At 39.4% G+C, this 20884-nt stretch overlaps 1 protein-coding gene across 5 annotated transcripts in view; it reads left to right on the forward strand.

Annotated features, from left to right (window-relative positions):
- Positions 1 to 20884, forward strand: part of LOC125461865 (dnaJ homolog subfamily C member 13) — a 139795-nt gene that overhangs the window by 22171 nt on the left and 96740 nt on the right. For all 5 annotated transcript variants that reach the window (XM_048551169.2, XM_048551161.2, XM_048551198.2 and 2 more), the window contains 7 exons: positions 968 to 1046; positions 8656 to 8731; positions 10179 to 10328; positions 16183 to 16224; positions 17529 to 17729; positions 19455 to 19661; positions 19897 to 19992. In XM_048551169.2, coding sequence (XP_048407126.1) covers positions 979 to 1046; positions 8656 to 8731; positions 10179 to 10328; positions 16183 to 16224; positions 17529 to 17729; positions 19455 to 19661; positions 19897 to 19992 — 840 coding nt within the window. In that variant the 5' untranslated portion in view covers positions 968 to 978. The remainder of the gene's footprint in view (positions 1 to 967; positions 1047 to 8655; positions 8732 to 10178; positions 10329 to 16182; positions 16225 to 17528; positions 17730 to 19454; positions 19662 to 19896; positions 19993 to 20884) is intronic.

Raw genomic sequence — 20884 nt, forward strand, 5'->3', positions numbered from 1 at the left:
GCTCCCGACACTTAAGCTAACTGGAGACTTGGCATTTCTTATTTTATGTAGCTGTCAGAGAAGACTGAAATGCTGCTTTTTTTTTAATATTGGGACTTGAGATACCCTGGAAGAATAGCCAAAATAACTGCAAAAAATCTCTGAAAAGCAAATGTGAACAATACTTTAAAGAGTAAAAACATCAGAGTCATTTGGGTGGGAGGAGCTATGTAGTAGTGCTGATGAGCATAGTGGGTTGAATGGCGTCCTATGCTATATGATTATCTGTGCGGATATGTTGATGTTGAGTGCAGTGGACAAGGTCAAAAGTCACAACACTGGGTTTTAGTCCAACAGGTTTGTTCGAAACCACAAGCTTTCAATGCACTGCTTCATTGCCTGATGAAGGAGCTGTGCCCGAAAGTTTGAGATTTCAAGTAAAGCTGTTGGACTAAACCTTGTGTCTTGTGACTTCTGACCATATGATTATTTCTGGGTCACATTCCCTTTATTTGCAGTAATTAAGAAGTCACCCAGAAGCCAGTTCACAAAGACACAATTACAATTGGCCTTTTTCTCAAACCTTTACCAAACTCTCTGGACCCTCCCTCTTCTCAACCAGAATTGCCTCCTGCCTCTGAAAGTGTTGAATAAACCACTGTCATACCAAAGTCACTCCGTTGGAATATATAAAATAACTGGGACCTTTTATCAGTTTTATTTGTCAGTTTTGTGTTGGCTTCATAAAACCTTTTCACCAACAGAAAAACTTCTCATTTCATGTGCCCTGTAGTAAAATCCAGTGGCGTTCGGAAGGGCAGGTTGCTTCGCTTGGAGCAGTGCATTGTGTTTACACTGATTATTTTTATTCTTTTTTAAAAGTAGTGTCATTCATTCCACTATGAGGTCATATAGTACACTTCTAATTGATATCAGTGAACAATTCGTGATATGATCAGTATTTTTCGCACAACATTTTGTGTTTCAGGCCACATCAAAATGAACATCATCAAGGAAAACAAGGATTTGGCCTGTTTCTACACCACAAAACATTCATGGAGGGGAAAGTAAGTGTGCACTTTTGGCTATGTCTGAAGTTTTTTGTATAAATAAATTCATACAGTTTAAAAATATGGTCACTGTTGGGGGTTACTTTAAATCACTTCGGCTGGTTTTAGTCGGAGTTGAATATTTCATGCTGCTTATGGAAAAGTTCAATTTATACAATGCCTTATCACTTGCTCAATTTTTCAAGAGGCCTAATTATAAATCAGCCACTCTGGACATGCAATGACTGTTATCAAGGTGTTTTATTTTGGGCTATAAACTGTTTCAGAGCTCAAATGCGACAGGAAAGCTTTTTATTTCTGCAACGTGCAGTTGGGCAGCATGGTGGCACAGTGGTTAGCACTGCTGTCTCAGTGCCAGGGACCTGGATTCAATTCCACCCTCACAGACACAACTCCACACAGACATTCTCCCTGTGTCTGTGTGGGTGCTCAGATTTCTTCCTACAGACGAAAAAATGTGCAGGTAGGTGGATTGGCCATGGTAAATTGCCCTGTAGTGTTCAGCAATGTGCAGGCTAGGTAGGTTAGCTAGGAGAAATGCAGGGTTACTGGAACAGGTGGTGGAGAGTGGGGAATGTTCTGGGTGGGATGCTGTTCAGAAAGTTATAAGACCATAAGACATAGTGGAAGTAAGGCCATTTGGCCCATCGAGTCCACTCCGCCATTTAATCATGGCTGGTGGGCATTTCAACTCCACTTCCCTGCACTCCCCCTGTAGCCCTTGATTCCTTGTGAGATCAAGAATTTATCGATCTCTGCCTTGAAGGCATCCAACGTCCCGGCCTCCACTGCGCTCCGTGGCAATGAATTCCACAAGCCTACCACACTCTGGCTAAAGAAATGTCTCCTCATTTCCGTTTTAAATTTACCCCTTCTAACTCTAATGCTGTGCCCACGGGTCCTAGTCTCCCCACCTAACGGAAACAACTTCCTAGCGTCTACCCTTTCTAAGCCATACATTATCTTGTAAGTTTCTATTAGATCTCCCCTCAACCTTCTAAACTCTAATGAATACAATCTCAGGATCCTCAGCTATTCATCGTACGTTAAACCTACCATTCCAGGGATCATCCGTGTGAATCTCCGCTGGACACGCTCCATAGCCAGTATATCCTTCCTGAAGTGTGGGGCCCAAAATTGGACATAGTATTCTAAATCGGGGCCTAACTAGAGCTTTATAAAGCCTCAGAAACACATCACTGCATTTATATTCCAACCCTCTTGAGATAAACGACAACATTACATTTGCTTTCTTAATCACTGACTCTACCTGCGAGTTAACTTTTACAGAATTCTGGACCAACACTCCCACATCACTTTGTACTTCTGCTTTACGAATTTTCTCACGGTTTAGAAAATAGTCCATGCCTGTATTCTTTTGTTTGGAAGTTGGTGTGGAATTGATGGACTGAATGACTTGTTTCCACACTGTAGGGATTCTGTGATCAAACGGGATTATTTGGTGTATGTGTTAGCTCTGTTGCAGTTTGGAATGATGGCAATGGAAAATCGAGTGTGGGGCACCAGGAGACTTTGAGTTAAGGGAAAACTGTCTTACAGTCCTGTCTGAAGGCTGTTGCAACAAACTACACCAGGACCCGAGAGTACAGTGCATTATTGACTTCCAGAACCCTGCTAACAAGATGTGTTTTTGAGTTAAAAAACTAAGTCCACTTGATCAGCTACTGAATCAAAGTTCAGAATCAAACCATCATTCTGTAGACAATTGTGTCAGCATTGCTGAAATCGAAAGATTGTGGAAAAATAACTTCACCTGTATTCTTCAGAACTAAAAGTGGTTATATATCTTGGACTCTAGTTTTATTTTACTTTTTGCATTTTCATAGTAACTGAACTATTCTTATCAGCAAGTAGAGCTTAGATGGTGAAATCGGCAGGTATGTGGGAGGTGCAGTTTTAATGTGTGCACGTTTGAGGTGATGCACTTTGAGAAGAACAGCATGAAAGGCAGCATAATGCAAGTACTACTCACAAGAAGGTGTTAAGTGACATGGTTTATTTTAAGAAATCTTTGAATTTAGTAGGGCAAGTTAATAAGGTGGTTCAGAAAGAGAATGGAAATACTTCACTTTGTAAATAAGATCGAGTATACAAATCAACACATGAGGATCCTTTTATTAATTACCAGTTAAGCTTCAGTTTTAGTAGCTGGTAGCACACTTGAGGAATAGAAATTTTTCACTGGAAAAGGCACAGAGGTGTTTTATCAGGATGGCACTGGTAAGTAAGTGACTTGAATTATATGGGGAGAATATGGAAAGCAGTTGCCCTTTCTCCAGAGCGTGGAAGGTGGGAGGGAGTCTGGAGAAATGTTCAAAGTTTAGGGGCTTTGATTGAACGAGCACAGTCAAATTAAATCCCCTTGTACATTGGTCAAAACTTGAGATTGTGGATTTTAAACTGGCAAAATTTAAGCAAATATCTTTTCTTCAAGTCTGACATGAACTACTTGAGAGAGTGGTGAAAACACATCTACAGACAATTTTATAATGAAGTTGGGTTGCTGTTTTTACAGGGTTGGTGGGGGTAAAGCTAGGGTCTGTGACTAATTTGGGCAGCTCCGTCGAAGAAGCCGAACTGGGTTAAACGAGATGAGCCATCATCCTTGCTGTGAGATTTTTGAAGTGCCCAAATGTTGCTTAGAACCACTTCTGTTGTTTTTCACAAAACTGCAAGCAGTTTTGTGATTACAGGAAGTATGCATGAACCTTGTTCAAAATGCAGTGTTTATCGATGTTGTTGGAGACGATGCAAATGTAGACTTGTTGATGGATTTGTTATGAGTGCAGAAAATTTGCCTTGTTTTCAGAAATGCAGAAGCACCAAGTTGACCAGAATTTAAGATTTACCTCTCTGTCCACTGTGCCCCCTCTACTAAAAGGAAGGAACTAGTGGCATGACTATGCATGGCACACTAAATAAGTTTTGTGAGTAGTGCATTAGTGCACAAGATTTTGGCTTTCAAGGTTAAAGTTCCTAGTTTCATGTGAAACAGGACTTCAAGTGACTCGGGAGATTACAAATGCCAGCATAGATGACAAACAATGGGACTTTGGTACAAAGCAAAAAAATTTGTAAGCTATCAGACTCAATCTGAATCTTTATATGGGGGGGGGGGGGAAACGGTCACCATGTGCTAAATGGCAATATACTTAACTACACCCCCCAGACAGAACAAGGTGTAGAGCTGGATGAACACAGCAGGCCGGGCAGGAAAGCTGACATTTCGGGTCTGGACCCTTCTTCAGAAGGGTCATTTCTGAAGAAAAGTCTAGGCCCAAAACATCAGCTTTCCTGCTCCTCTGATGCTGCGTGGCCTGCTGTGTTCATTCAGCTCTACACCTTTTCTCGGATTCTCTAGCAGTTCCCACTAACCCTGGACAGAATGCATGTTCTTCTACAATGTTAGATCTCATATTTTCAATGAGAGCCCAAGTTGTGGGGTGAATTCAGGTGCTCTTTTGTGATTTACAACTTCATTTACAGCATAGCAAAGAGGCCCACAAAAAGCTTCAGAATGTTAGAAACTTACTGTACATGCCCCCTGGATTACTATTGGTCAATGGTGATGAGTTATCCCTCTGAAATTTGACTCTGGTACAGAATCTTGCCTCAATGTATTTAATCATATCACTGAGAAAGATGCCCTGGCTTCTGGTCCACCCCGGTCCTTCGTAGTGTTTTCCCAAACTTACTTATCCAACTTTTTGAAGCTTTCACTATCTGAAACTGGTTTAAATCTTTTCCTCTAATGCTTTTAGTGATTTTTTTTGTGGATCTATATCTACTTTGGAACCTATATCTTTACTAAAACCTACTCAACTGTTTAACTGTTTGTCTTGAATTATTTAATCAAGTAATGTAAAATGTTCTTACCTGTGTCAGTAACTGCAGCTGCGTATTGTCTCGGCCAGTAGCCTTGATTATTCAGCTCTACTATTTTTACTACTTGTGAAGACTACTTTAAGCAAATATTTTCCCAAGTGCTCTTAATGACTGTCAGCTGTGTTCTGCATTAGCCATGGGCAACCATCAGCCATTTTGTGCTACTCAATCATGGGCCGACTTAACAGACCAGTGATCAGAATATTTTCCATTCAAAAAGGGTTGCCTTTTCTTACACTTTTTTTGATTGGGTGTCCTAATTACACCATTCAGTATGATGTTAAAAGTTTTAATTAAGAGCAATGTTTCTCATATGCTTGCAGCTTATAGATGAGGTGAAGCATCTTTACGGATTATAGTTATCTCCATCTCTGGTTTACAATTTCTGATCTCAATTTCACATGGAGGGCCTGGCTCCTTGAATCATGTAATGGTGCAAGTTGAAGTGAGCAGCTTGTAAAGCCAAAGGTTTGGCAGCTGAAAATTTCTTGTTCTTGAATAGTTAGGAATTTTGGTTCTCGAGTCAATTTTAGAAGCATGTTATGTAGTTTGACTGCCTAATGTGTCTATCCTATTACAGATCTGCTTCACAGACAGATTGAGTTGAAAGTTTGATTTTGGTGGACTGCCTGAAACCTGTTTCTGTGTAATCGTTTAAATAAATGAAGAGTAGTTTACTCCATTTTCACAAGTTCAATCTATTTTGCCAAATAAAGTTGTTTTTTTTTCAAATGTTCGTTTTGACTCCATGTGATGAGGGTTGAAAGTGGTTGATAGCCATTCACTTCTATAAGTTTCCCTTTTGTCCAATCTGAAACAGATGCTTTGGAAGTTCTATCGCTTTTTACGTTTTCCCCTTAGAAGATCCTTGGATGGCTGTCGAACTCTATTTAATTAAGTACTTGGCTGAGACATTGGTACTGTCAAATACCAAAGGTTAGATGATTTGTGACAGTTATTTTTTAAGCTTAATTCTTAAAGTTTTTTTTTAAATACATTGAAATTTCACACTGTCATGCCCAGTGCCAATATCTATTCATTGAGAATCTCTGACTTTTCATAGATTCCTTGGTTTGAATTTGTTACAATGATAGTTAACACAATGGATTTTCATAGCATTTAACAAAAAGTGTTCAGGACAAGCAGAGTCAATTGCATTTGCTTATCAAATGTGTTTTTATCACATCCTTCTATATTGTATCATTATTGAATCTGTTCCATAGACTAATTGAAATTGTCTTCACTGTGTAAACTACAGTACTTGTAAATTCAACCCCTGACTGCCTAATGGCTTGGCAGATTTCACTGTACCTAGTAAGATGAGCTGTACAAACCAATGGTGTGGTATTGGAGTGGAGTATATGAACAAAGATTTGCAGGTTAGGTGAATTAGCTGTGGTAAATTGCCCCATAGTGTCCAGGATGTGCAGGCTAGGTGGGTTAGCAATGGGAAATGCAGGTTCACAGGGCTAGGGTAGGGGGAAGGTCTGGGAGGGATGCTCTCCAGAGGGTAGGTGTGGGCTTGATAGGCTGAATGCCTAGTGCGAAAGCAGGCCATTCTGTAATCTTTAGGCAAGTAAGATAAAGGAGTTTCAGCTTTATTATCCATGCAGGAATTTGTGTGTGCTTGGCAACTCTGTAGTAAAATAGTGAGCCAATATCAAGTCCAATCTAATATCTAAATAGTTGCCTATGGAAATAAAACCTAGCAAAGGCATGGAAGTTGCATTCCATATTTTCCAATATGTGCAGCATAAAGGATGGGCAGCATACCCAATATGCATGTGCTGGATCTCTGGGGGGGAAAAAAAATCCAGTTGGACGTGCTCCTCCATTCTCACTTATGAATCCTGCATGTAACCTGTAGACTCACTGTTTCATACTAGCTGACGACCTACATGCTATCTTTTATAAACTGAGGTTGTCCACAACTCTTCTAGCTGTGCTTTTACTTGTACCATTCACTCATCACTCTATTCACTGACTTGCATTGACTCCCAGTCCAGCAATGGCTCGATTTTAAAATTATCATCTTTGCTTTAAAACCCATCCATGGTTTTGTCCAATTTTCTCTTTCCTACTGCTTTCAATCCTGCAGAACTCCAATGGGTGCAAACTTCTGATGCTTTTTGCTTTTAGTCAGTGATCGATAAAGACTCTATCTTTCTGTATATTTCCAATATTCACAGATTTCGAAAGGGGATGTCATGCTTCAACTTCTTGAAAAAGATGAAATATCATATCAATGTAAACTGTTTGATCTCATATTTTGGGTAGTAATCTGGTGCTGTGACAAGTAACAGACTGGATAGCAAACTGGTTGTAGCACAGAAAACTAAGGATCGACAGCAAGTATGTTTTGCCAATTTAAATATGTGCTTTGTAGGCATCAGTGTTGAGATCATTGTTCATTTATAAATGGATTGAAATCTGAAATCCGAAATAGTTTCAATTTTCAGATGACACCAAATTGTGGGTTTTAAATCATATTGCAAAAGGTTATGACAATGTCTGATTAGCTGAAATTCAGTATGGATGTCTGATGTACAGTTAGGTTGGCTAGATTTAAATATGTCTGACGTCATGGCATCAAGTGTAGAGTTCTCGTACTAGAAACAAAACAATCCTAATTTATAATTTAGTTACAGGCAATTTTAATAGTGTAAAAGGATTACCATAACTGAATTGAATTCTTAGAATTAAAAATGAAAGGTCTGTCTGTATTTTGTGGTCAAGTTCTGTTCATTACATACTCCATTTTATGTACCTAGTATTATTGAGTTACATTATACAAGGTGTTTGGCTGTCTGTATACTTTAAGGAATGGTGTTTTTGCATAATTATTTTCATATTTCATTAGGGGGACTAAAAAGGCTATAAAATTCCAAATGACTAGATATTCTATTATGAGGAGCTCTGGAATAAGTATTAGACAGGCAATGATGTTTTGAACTCCGTTATTGGCAGTATTGGAATGCGGACCCTTTTATATCTATCTATGGAGGCAGATCAGCATTGTTGTTCAAATTGTGCTCCTCCCTCCAGAGTGCCCCTTGAATCCATAAATTGTACGTATGATCAAAGATCCATTTGGTAGTTGCTTAATCTTACAAGTAATATTAACCTGATAATGGCCTTGCTGGTGTATTTTTTATTTCACTTCTGGAAGATTTGAAAAGCAGAACTGTTATGTTAGCTTCTATTGAACAAAAGTAGATCACACAATAAACAAGTCTGGTGTCAATGTTATGAAAATGATATAAATACTGTAGAGGAGGTGATATTTAGTTTTCAAATGAGTTTATTTGGAAGACTTAATTTTGAAATGCAAGGTATTATGTTGAGTAAAGGCTCTGACCTGAAATAACAGTTGGCCTTCAGCTGCTGATTACCCTGATGCTTAAAGGATTTTCTTAGCTTTTCAGGACTTGCATTCTGTTACTTGAATTTGTGCAACTTGCTTTTTTTTTGCTACATAGGAATGATTTTATTTCTTTTCTCCCACTTCAGGTTCTCAACTAAATTTTAATTATTAGATCAATTAAACATTTTAATTTAAACAATAGTACTGTGACGGCCTGGCACTATTTAAGGTACTGTTAAAGTTAAGCAAAACAACATGTTCAAAAGTGTTTATATGAAGGATATTGACCATCATGTACTGAAATTGAATTGTCCATGTGCCCTTTTTTCTTTTTAGATATAAGCGAGTCTTTTCAGTTGGTACACATGCTGTAACCACATACAATCCTGGTACTCTAGAAGTTACCAATCAGGTAATTGGTCATTTTTGTGCCATTTCTATTTGTTTGAAACTACTGCCTGTTTCCCTGCTGCAAATTAGATATCTAACAATTTTGTTTTATATACAATGAAATCTAGTAGTTTGGAAATAAAATTTTGTTCAGGAAATCTATTGCAGAAAGTGTGTAAATTTTGGTCTCCCTGGTTACCTTCACTTCCAGCTTTTTCTTTGCTTACTACATTTCCCCACCCCCTTGGACACTTCCTATTTCCATGAAAGTTTTGCTTCGTGTTTGTGTTTTGCATCAATGAAATTTTTAAATTTACTTTGGGATTCTGACTTTTTTAAACATGCTTTGGGGCAGTTGTGAAATTGCTGCTAGCTGTTGTCCTTGGCCATCATCTGTACCAGGTTGTAGTTAAAGGTGCAGGTAGATATTTTTCCTGTGGAAGCTAGCCTGTGAATTTGAGCAATGATTGGAGCAGAAACCGTTCCTTCTGGATTATTGTGCTTAAACGTTAGTTTATAAGTTGCTTAAAATAAGTGTTTGAGACCCTCGATTGACAAGTCTTTTTGTTTTAAAATGATAAGTAGTCTTGATAATTTACTTGAGTATAACTATGGCTATACTTGAAGAGTCCACTGGAGTATTCAGATGCATTAGAATTCCCAAGCTTCAGAGCTTCGAGGCTTTTTGGGCTGCCTCAAATTATAATGTCCTTTCTAACTTTTTTTAACTTGAGAATTTTAATACTTCTCCATTCCGCCCAACCTACACTTATCGTTCAGCACCAATTATGGTGCAAGGACATGAGAATTCACAGATACACTCCCCAGACTTGACACACTCGAAGTTTTCAGATCAATGGTGTTTTTCAGGAAGGCATCTGATTGAAGCTACTCCATAATTTATCAACCAAAGGCGGTTCTGCCTTGTAAACTAAAAGAAAAATATTGTGGATGCTGGAAATTTGAAATAAACACAATGCTGGAGAAACTTGGCAGGTCTGGCAGCATCTGTGGAAAGAGAAACAGGATTTAGCGTGGAGTCCAGCATGACACACCTTTTTTTTTCCAGGACTCCACCCTAATTCTGTTTCCTTTTTTCATGAATGCTGCAAGATACATTGAGGTCTCCAGGACATGCTGTATTACAATTTTGTGTAATATTTCTTTAATTTCCATTGCTTAAACAAAACTTGGCGAAACTGTATTCATCCAGAATACAACAAACCTTTATTTTTGCTCTACAACAGGCAAACTCTGAAAAAAGAAAATAAAAGAACCCTTTCCTTACAAATCACTTAATTCCAATGGAAACCCAATAGCAGCTGAATTTGCATTTACAAATGTCATAACTAAGTGTAGATATAGAGTTCTTTCTTGAAGGCTTTTTATATGTGTGAGTTGAAGTATAAGGGCAACTTCAAAATACAACCTAAACTCAAATAATTCCAGTAAATTCTTTTCCTTTGTAGTGGCCTTACGGTGATATTTGCAGCATTGGCCCTGTGGGGAAAGGACAAGGAACAGAATTCACTTTAACTTTTCGCAAGGGAAGTGGGAAAAAATCTGAAACCCTGAAATTTTCTACTGAGCATAGAACAGAGTTGCTGACAGAGGCACTGGTAAGTTGTTCTCGAGCTTCAGAACTAATTACAAAATACTGAAGAAAGCGACACGATGCTGAAGCATTTTGCCTTTTGCTTGTAAGTACAAATGCAAGGATGTCAAATGACCTGTCACTTTATGAATAGTCAATAATGAACTCTATGGAAAAAGTGACAAGGAACTGTAGGCTGTAAAGTTCTTGTGTAATTCAAGAAAAGTACAATACCCCATGTACAGAATATATATTGCTTTTAGCAAGCATAAGTGAGCCATGTTACAAGTACAACTATGTTAAATCGGTTGTTAGTGTAGACATTTGCGCACTTAGAATTGTTCAGCAAGTGTTGACTAATGGCAAGTCTCAAAGATTTTTTTTCTGGCAAGTGTGGGCAGGTTGAACATGATCTGTTTGCTCCCTATTAGGAACAACTGGAGGACCTTGCTGTTTGATTCTGTCTGCAGATCATTGGGGTCTATAGTTGATATGCCTTGCATGATACCCATGCTGAAATTCGTGCATTGTTGCTCTTTTGGAGAGCTGATGCAGATATGGGCTAAATGGTCCCTTCCTGCACTAGAACAATTGTGATCTTCCTGTTGATCTCATTTTGGCTTTTTCAGAAGATTCTTGTGGCTTTATGTATAGTAGTTATGCCTTTCCTGAGGCGACTTGAGGGCAAGTTATTAGAGCAGGCAGGTGATTTTACATGTTTGTAATGTGCCAAATAGGAAAGAAGAATCCTGGGTGTTATTTCAGAATTAACCCGTAACCAACAAAATGGACCAATGGATGCAGACTAATAAAAGTCAAATTTGGTGCTTGAGTAACGTGTGAAACGCTTCTTGAAATCAATGAGAAGTTTTTTGTCTGGGCAAAATTTTCCTAACTATATTTTGTTAGTACCTAACGCTGCATTCATTTGGTCATTTGTGTGAACAAATCTGTAGCAGTTTTCTTGGTGCTTAGTATGGGACATTTGCCCTAGCCTCACTTTTGGAAGTTTAAAAGGAGTGTTGGTCAAGGAACAAAAAGGGTTCAAAGGAGGTGATTATATAACTTATACTTGCAGCAGTTGGGAGAAGAGGCAGCTTTTTATTTGGGATCCATGCATCTATTTAAAACTTTTAACTAGTCTTTCTGGATAGATTCCCATCTGGGTCTTGATGGTGCAAATTTTGTTACAAGCCTTTGCTCGCTTGTCTCAAAGAACTTTTTTGTCTAACTAATGTTGATGAAACCACGTTTTTTTTCCTTTTACTTGTACAGAAGAACTGTCAATTGCTGTTATTGCATATCAATAGAAAAATCTCTCATGCTACTCAGCCACAGCAACTTCTAGCCTTTTGTTTAACAATTTTAAAATGTCTGTTCAGGTTTTTTTTAAAACATCTGGCTTATAGTCAGTGTCATAGAGATATACAGCATGGAAGCAGACCCTTGGTCCAACTTGTTCGTGCCAACCAAATATCCGAAATATATTTAGCTCCATTGGCCTTTGGCCAATATCCCTCAACCCTTCCTCATCACTTACCCATCCAGGTGCCTTTTAAACATTGTAAAATTAAACAGCAAAGGCATCAACTGTGCAGATTCACTGGATCGGACAGCAGCGTAAATCTTTATCGGTTTTTGTAATTTTTAAAACTTATTCATTCATGGGTTGTGGGCATTGCTGGCTTGGCCAGCATTTATTAGAACATAGAACATAGAACATAGAACAGTACAGCACAGAACAGGCCCTTCAGCCCACAATGTTGTGCCGACCATTCATCCTCATGTGTGCACCCTCAAATTTCTGTGACCATATGCATGTCCAGCAGTCTCTTAAATGTCCCCAATGACCTTGCTTCCACAACTGCTGCTGGCAACGCATTCCATGCTCTCACAACTCTGTGTAAAGAACCCGCCTCTGACATCCCCTCTATACTTTCCACCAACCAGCTTAAAACTATGACCCCTCGTGCTAGCCATTTCTGCTCTGGGAAATAGTCTCTGGCTATCAACTCTATCTATGCCTCTCATTATCTTGTATACCTCAATTAGGTCCCCTCTCCTCCTCCTTTTCTCCAATGAAAAGAGACCGAGCTCAGTCAACCTCTCTTCATAAGATAAGCCCTCCAGTCCAGGCAGCATCCTGGTAAACCTCCTCTGAACCCTCCTCAAAGCATCCACATCTTTCCTATAATACGGCGACCAGAACTGGACGCAGTATTCCAAGTGCGGTCTAACCAAAGCTTTATAGAGCTGCAACAAGATCTCACGACTCCTAAACTCAATCCCCCTGTTAATGAAAGCCAAACCACCATATGCTTTCTTAACAACCCTGTCCACTTGGGTGGCCATTTTAAGGGATCTATGTATCTGCACACCAAGATCCCTCTGTTCCTCCACACTGCCAAGAATCCTATCCTTAATCCTGTACTCAGCTTTCAAATTCGACCTTCCAAAATGCATCACCTCGCATTTATCCAGGTTGAACTCCATCTGCCACCTCTCAGCCCATCTCTGCATCCTGTCAATGTCCCGCTGCAGCCTACAACAGCCCTCTATACTGTCAACGACACCTCTGACCTTTGTGTCGTCTGCAAACTTGCTGACCCATCCTTCAATCCCCTCATCCAAGTCAGTAATAAAAATTACAAACAGTAGAGGCCCAAGGACAGAGCCCTGTGGAACCCCACTCACCACTGACTTCCAGGCAGAATATTTTCCTTCTACTACCACTCGCTGTCTTCTGTTGGCCAGCCAATTCTGTATCCAGACAGCTAAGTTCCCCTGTATCCCATTCCTCCTGACCTTCTGAATGAGCCTACCATGGGGAACCTTATCAAATGCCTTACTGAAGTCCATATACACCGCATCCACAGCTCGACCCTCATCAACTTTTCTAGTCACATCCTCAAAAAACTCTAAGGTTTGTAAGGCATGACCTACCCCTCACAAAGCCATGTTGACTGTATTTGATCAAGCCATGCTCCTCCAGATGGTCATAAATCCTATCCCTCAGAATCCTTTCTAACACCTTGCAGACGACAGACGTGAGACTTACGGTTACGGTTTCGCTGGCTTTCTTCAGGCTCCAGATATATTTTACCGCATAGAGACATAAATCACCTGCCCAAGTCCAAAGGCTTTTCAATGAATCATTCATACTCACAAGCTGTTCAGCTGCCCAGGAACCAATCAGGGACTAGTTGGCAGGCTGATGACACTTGCATCCATGACTGGTCACAACCAAACTAACCAATTAGCTACTTCATGCCAGGCAAAAAAAAAATCACACACTGCACACACACACACACACCAGTAGCATAGTGTCTACAGACATCTACGTAAACATCACACACAGAGTCTGTCACTAATTTTTATTTTTTAAAAAAAATGTAGCAATTCCTTCCTTAGTCCATTGGTTTAAAAAAAAAAGTCCTTTTCCATTTTAGTCCACATCAAAAATGTCAAAAATAAAATGATACCTTCCTTACCGTACTTACACACCCAAGGACTCCAGCAATTCAAAAGATGTTACTTAAAATAATGTTCTTTATTGTCCTAATACTGAATGGAAATGAGTCCACCACATTGCTGAGAGTCTGGAAGCATGTGCAGACCAGACCAGACCAGACAAGGCAAGGATGTTAGTTGAGATAGTAGGAACTGCAGATGCTTCAGAATTTGAGATAACAAGGTATAGAGCCTTCTCAGAAGAAGGGTCTAGGCCTGAAACGTCAGCCTTCCTGCTCCTCTGATGCTGCTTGGCCTGCTGTGTTCATCCAGCTCTACACCTTTGTTATCAAGGATGTTAGGTTCCTTCCCTAAAGTGTAGAGTACCACCTGACGAGGGAGCAGCAGTCCAAAACCTTGTCATTTCAAACAAACCTGTTAGGCTGTTACCTGGTGTCATATGACTTTTGACCTTTTCCTTCACTAGACCCAGTTAGTGAGCCAGGTGAGATTTACTGAGAATCAAAAAATGGTTTTATGGTTCTCGACAGACTCTTAATTCCAGACTTTTATGGAATTAAAATTCTACGATTGGCTGTGGTGGGATTCAAACTCCGGTCCCCAGGGTATTACCTGGGTCTCTGGATTAACAGTCCAGTGATAATACCTCTAGGCCTCCCTGTGACTTTCATTAAAGATGTGTGTTTCACAACTGAAGGAATTTTAAAATGCTTTGTTTAATGTGTAGTTATTAGGAAATGTGATTTGCTTATTGCTGAAATGTGGAAACTGATATGCAAAGTCAAAATGACTAGACATTCTAAGTAGCTCTGGAATAAGTATTAGACAGTACGTTGTGTTGTAAACCCCGTGGTTATTGACAGTATTGACATGGGAACCCTTTTATATCTACCTCCGGAGGCACATCAGCCCCCTTGTTCAAATGCATTGTGTTCCCCCCTCCATAGTGCACCTTGAGTCCATAATTTACAAAATTGTGAATCTTGATTGCATTAACTAGGGTGGCACATGGCTCAGTGGTTAGCACTGCTGCCTCACTGCACTAGGGACCCAGGTTCAAATTCAGCTTCCGGCGACTGCCAGTGTGTAGATGCCCACTTTCTCCATGTCTGCATGGGTTTCCTTCACTGTGCTCTGGTTTCATCCCACAGTCCAAAGATGTGCAGGTTAGGTGAATTGGCCTTGCTAACCTACCCATAGGTTAGGTGGATTAGCCGTGGGAAATGTAAGATGATTGGGATAGGATAGGGTAGGGGCTGGATTCTCTTTGGAGAGTTGGTGTGGACTTTTTGACCTGTTTCCACACTGTAGGGATTCTGTGAACTTGGTTTGACTACATATTCACTAATGGGGAATGGTGGTCACTTGGTCACACAGGTTTCAAGTTGGTTATTATCAAACTTCTTATTGCCTGACTGAAGTTTATTTGGAACTGAGTTCTGGTAATACTGTGCTGTTTTATAATATTCTACTTCTAAGTTAAATAAGTGAAAACAGGAAGCATATAGGTACACGATTAGGCCAATTTGGCTGTTTGAGCCTGCTTTACCGTTCAGTTTGATTCGTGGCTCATCATCCTATTCATTACCCTGTTCCTGCTTTCGTCCCCATGCTGTTTGATCCCCTTAACCCCAACTGTTATAACTCCCTGAAAACATTCAATGTTTTGGCCTCAACTGTTTTTTCTATTTGTGAAACAGAATTCCATTGCACAGAATTCCGCAGGAGTAAGTGTTTTATCCACTTTTTAAGAAATGGAAGAATACTGGTGTATTAATGTGTTTTTAGTAAAATTAAATACAAGAGACAAGTCTGCAGTCTCACCTCGTCTTACGAAAGTGGCTAGAATGCCTGCACCAGGCATTCAAGGATGTCAAAACATCCTTGTTTTGGTCTTGATTCATAAATGTGCACTCCGAGGAGAGGTCACCAGAAGTGTGTTCGGGAATAAGAATGCTTTGTTCTTAAATCTTGTCGTGACACATGCTAAAGCCAATTTCTGTATCCAGTCACTGGACAGTTTATTTGACACGGACCAAAGGCCACACTTGGGACAAAAGCTAAATGTTGCAGATGTTGAAAATTGGAAGTAAAAACAATGATGCTGTACTTAGATCTGGTGGATCAATGGAGAAGACAGCAGGGTTAACTTTTCAGATTGACTGACTACTTTGTTTAGACCTGAAACATTAATTCTGTTTCTGTCAGCGCAAACACTGCCAGATCTGCTGACTAAATGTCGGGATCTGTCTTGTTGTTCACTTGGTAAACTGGCAGAAAAAATGTAAATGTAAATGTTAACTATGGAATGCTGTGTTTGCTGCAGATATTTTACTTAATGGTGAAAAGTAATTGCAGCCTACATTTCTTGTGCTAAATAACTTATGCCCTTCATTTTCATCTCTCAGCGCTTCAGAACTGAGTTTTCAGAGGGGAAAATCACTGGAAAGGTCAGTCATCGTACGTGCTCAGCACTCTTAACTTGCTATGAATATAATTGAGTGTCATTGTAAAATATCATCGCCAATATGATATCCGTTCAAATTATGGTTCTTGTTTCTGAAAATTCCAGGTGTTGCTTTGTTATCAGATCTTTCCTCTAAGCCATATATAAACTTAACCATTTATGTAAAATTAACCTGGGTTTTGAAGTTACATTCTCAATGTTAACATTGTCTATCTTTCAACAGATACTGCTGAGTTTCTCCAGCGCTTTCCAGACATTAAATTTAGGTGGTTTTTTGGTGTTATATATTTTGTTACCTTGAGCAATGAAACAATTTGTTAAAATGCTTTGCCAATCTTGTATCAGAGCAAACAATAGCAGAAAACACTGGAAATGTGCTGTATCTCTTAGCATCTAAAATGACTTAACTGCCGTAAAAGTTATCTCCTTCCTCTATTGCCATTTGTGTCTTCCTTCTCCACATCCTGGCCTAGTTTTCAATACTTTCATCCTGTACAATGCACTGATGTTACTTCTGCTTGGGAAATGCAGCATATGCATTTCAGCTTATGTCAGGATCTTAGTCTGGCTCAAGCTGACAAGGTTAGTAGACTGGACGGTTATATCTTCATTCATACTGATGTTTAGTTGCTGCCTAGACCGCAAGTTGCTGACAAATTGGAGTTTGAGTGGATAAAACTAGGTACATGTTACTGGTGTGTTTCAGTGGTATGAAGCTGCACAACCTTCAGGTACATGTCCAATGCATTGAGCATATGCTATTTCACTTTGTTTATGCTCGTTATAACCTTACTGCATTCTGTACTTTGCATACATATAATCTGTTTTTAGATAGGCCTAAATGGAGTGAGTCAGACTTAAGAGTTTAAGGGTCCTTCCTGGATCTTTACTGTATTCTCACCTATTATAAATAGGTTTGTTGGATCAGTGTGTAAGCTACCTAACCATTAACCAGATCAGGGAATGGTTAGAAGGGACAGCAAATAGAAACAAGTTCCATTTATTGCACAAAATGCTTTTTCGGCACAATTATAAGTGACTATTCTAATAGTTTCATGTCAGTTTTTCATAACTTGCTGTCAACATAACAATCTCCTGACATGCAATCCTGATTTGTTAAGTGATTAACTTGTGAAAGTGCAAACCCAGCATTCGACAACTCAAATCTATATTTTAGTGCCAAAGTTTTCAGGGGTTAGATTTTGAAAGAAAATCTGTTAGAATTCATTCAGAACCAGAGTAATGAGACAAATTCTGCTTAGATTTATTTTATCCTCCTCTTTTTAGCGCTATAACTGTTACAAGCATCATTGGACTGATACTAGAAAGTCAGTGGTCCTTGAAGTTACACCTGGTGGGATAGATCAGATTGATCCTGCAACTAATCGAATTCTTTGTTCCTATGACTATAAAAATATTGAAGGCTTTGCGGAACTGTCTGATTATCAGGGAGGATTTTGTATAATTCATGGAGGATTTAGTCGATTGGTGAGTATATCCTTTTTTTAATTTGACTATTTTCAATAAAGTGGTTTCCTTTCTGGCATCTATGCTTATTCTAATGCTTTTGAAGACATGGATTTATGTTGAAACATTATTTTTTTTCCAGGAAACTTAATGCAAGAAATGCAAACTCTACATGTCTGATAATGTTGACAATTTGAACATCGTTTTTCTTTTAATTTTCAAACTGTATAGTTTTTTCCCCACTTCTCATTCTCTTATTTCAACTGCAATCTCAAATCATTCATCCCCCTTCTGAGTTAATTCTGTCCTTTCTTCACCTATCTATTACTAATAAGTTAATCTGCTTGCAATCACAGCCACCTGTTTTTTGATTTTGGCCATCTCTTGTAACCTCTACATGTCCAATCTCAGATCAGACCACGTCTGATTGTTTTCTTGTACCTCTTTCCATGTAATCTTTTTCACCCCCCAGACCCACTATCTCCTCTGTCTCACCCAGAAACTATTCTTTCCCTTGAGTTACTTAAGTATGTTCACATTCTTGGTTTTTTTTTAAAAAAAGTCTTGTCACCATGAAACTCAAAACATCCATAGATGCTGATAGTGCCCTAGCGTCCACCTTTGCTTTTGTCCTGTTATATTTTAATCTCACCCATCCTGTTTGTTCCACCTGCTATTACTCTGTCTCCATGCCTTTGAATCCAAGGGGCTTTTACTTATTCATTATGTTGGATGATTAGTTCCGCTATTCATTTCCAGACCTGGCTGGGCCACACAAAAAATCTTTAAATCCCTTTTTCTAGAGCTGCTGACTACTCCACGTATCCTTGAAATGCAGCTATCATCTCCATCTTCTCTTTCTCATTAACCATTGCCATAAACCTTGCATGTACTGCAACATCAGGTGCAAGGAACTGGTGACCTTCATGATTTGTAATTTGTCTCCTCAGCTGCCTCTGCCTTCCACTGTTTACCTGCATCACTAAACCCAAGAAATTCTGCCCTGCTTCTGAATTCTTTCTGTAATCTCTCTCCTATCTCCCCTCATTCCTTGGTCTGTCTTTATCTATGAAATCCACAGAATTGGGGCAGCACAGTGGCTTAGCGGTTAGCACTGCTGCCTCACTGCACTAGAGACCCTTTGATTCCACACTTGGACGACTGTCTGTGTGGAACTTGCACGTTCTCCCTGTGTTAGTGTGGGTTTCTTCTGGGTGCTCCGATTTCCTCCCACAGTCCGTTTTTCAGGTTAAACGGCTGTTGGCCGTGGAATATTTAGGTTTACAGGGATGGGGTAGGGACCTCAAATATAAAACACTCATCCTTGTTTTCAAATCCCTGAATGGCCTTGATCTCCTCTACCTTTTGTAATGTCAAGTCCTAGAGTTCTCCACTTTTGTGTCTTATCCAATCTGTTTTATTTTTGCCATTGGTAACCGACTCTTTAGCTATCTATGCCAAAAATAAAGTTCTGCCCCTAAATTTAACAGGGTATGTACCATCTCTTCCTTTTTAAAGTTACTTTTTAGAACATCCCTTTGACCAATCCTTCGGTTACCTGTCTTTTTATTATCTTATATAGTTTGGTGTCAAATTTAATCCAAAACACTTAGGAAGCATCTTGGGGGGGGGGGGGGGGAGGGGGCAACAGAATTTAAAGTTGTTGCTCCCCTTGTATGAGTGCTAAGGTTACATTTGCAGTGCAGTTGATTCCTTCTCAGCCAGTGCTTTCTGTTGAAATTTCAGCATCTTTTCGCATCTGAGCAAAAAGAAGAGATCATCAAAAGTGCAATTGATCATGCAGGCAACTTTATCGGTATCTCACTACGCATCCGGAAAGAACCGTTTGACTTTGACTTTTACCAGAATCATCGTTTTGGCAAATATAGCAATGACGAATCTATTACATCGCTAGCTGAATTCGTTGTGCAAAAAATCGCAACTAGGCATCAGGTGAGTTACTTCTAGGTCGGGTTGAGGGGTGGTTACTAAGTGTCAAGGTTCTGAGAAATTGATTTATAACTGACAGAGAAATGTCTTCCCCAGGTATTTTGTGGAAAACATGTCCTTCAACATGGTCAACTCTATCACTTCGCTCCATCTTATTGATTTAATAATATTACTAAGTATCGTTTGTGTTTGCACAGATGGGAAATGTTGTTTCATTTCTGTCTAAATTTTTTTCTAGGATCCTGTAAAGAGAGTACTAGCGCTTACAGAAACTTGTTTAGTGGAGCGTGATCCAGCCACGTACAATATTGTAACACTCAAGCCTTTGGGAGAGGTTTGTATCATTTTTGATTAGTGTTAATTCTTCTCCTTTTTAAGGTTGAGTAGAGAAGTGACTTGCAAGTGTGTCTTTTCCAGCCACTAAGTGATAAAATGTAATGCGTCTCACTGTCTAATTTTTCTTAACTGGTATAGGAATTTCAGGGAGAAGTATGGCAGTATTTCATGCCCATTGTCTTGCTAAATTACTTCATTGCCAAACCCAAACAATTCACAGTTCTGCATTTGAAACTAACCGTAGCAGTCATTGTGCAATTGGAATAAATGAAGCTTGATATTCAAATGATGTTTAATAGACAAGATAGGAAAAAATATCATTTTTAAAGCTCTGTTGGTAGGGTTTTTATTTCTTCTGTGGAGTGTGGGCACTGTTGAGAAAACTAGCATTTATTAAGCTTGAGAAGTCAATGTTAAGCCACTGCCTTGAGCAACTGCAGTCCATGGGAGTTGGATACATCCACACCCCTGAGAGGAAGAGGTTTCCACAATTTTGATCCAAGTGACAGTGAAGAAACAGTGATCTATTTTCAAGTCTGCATAGTGAGAGACTTGGAGGGGAGGTGGAGGTGTTCTCAGGCATTTACTGCCCTTGTTCTTCTTTTAGGTGATTTATTTTAAAAAAAAGTTTGGCGTATGCTGTCAGAGCCTTGTTGAGGCTGCAGTGGATTCTTCAAATAGTACTTGCACTGCTGCCACAGTGTGTTTGTGGGAGAGGAAGTGTGCGCTGGATTGGATGTCAGTCAAGTGAGTGTTCTGTCTGGATGGTGTCAACAAACAATACTGCCCTTTTGAGGTTGTTGCACCAGTCAATAAAACCATTCCTGATCTGATTTGTAATTTCAATTCCATGTTCCATGTCTTTGCTTACTGAGAATTTATCCGCTTGC

The sequence above is a fragment of the Stegostoma tigrinum genome, chromosome 2 (assembly GCF_030684315.1).
Source record: "Stegostoma tigrinum isolate sSteTig4 chromosome 2, sSteTig4.hap1, whole genome shotgun sequence".
Lineage (NCBI taxonomy): Eukaryota > Metazoa > Chordata > Chondrichthyes > Orectolobiformes > Stegostomatidae > Stegostoma > Stegostoma tigrinum.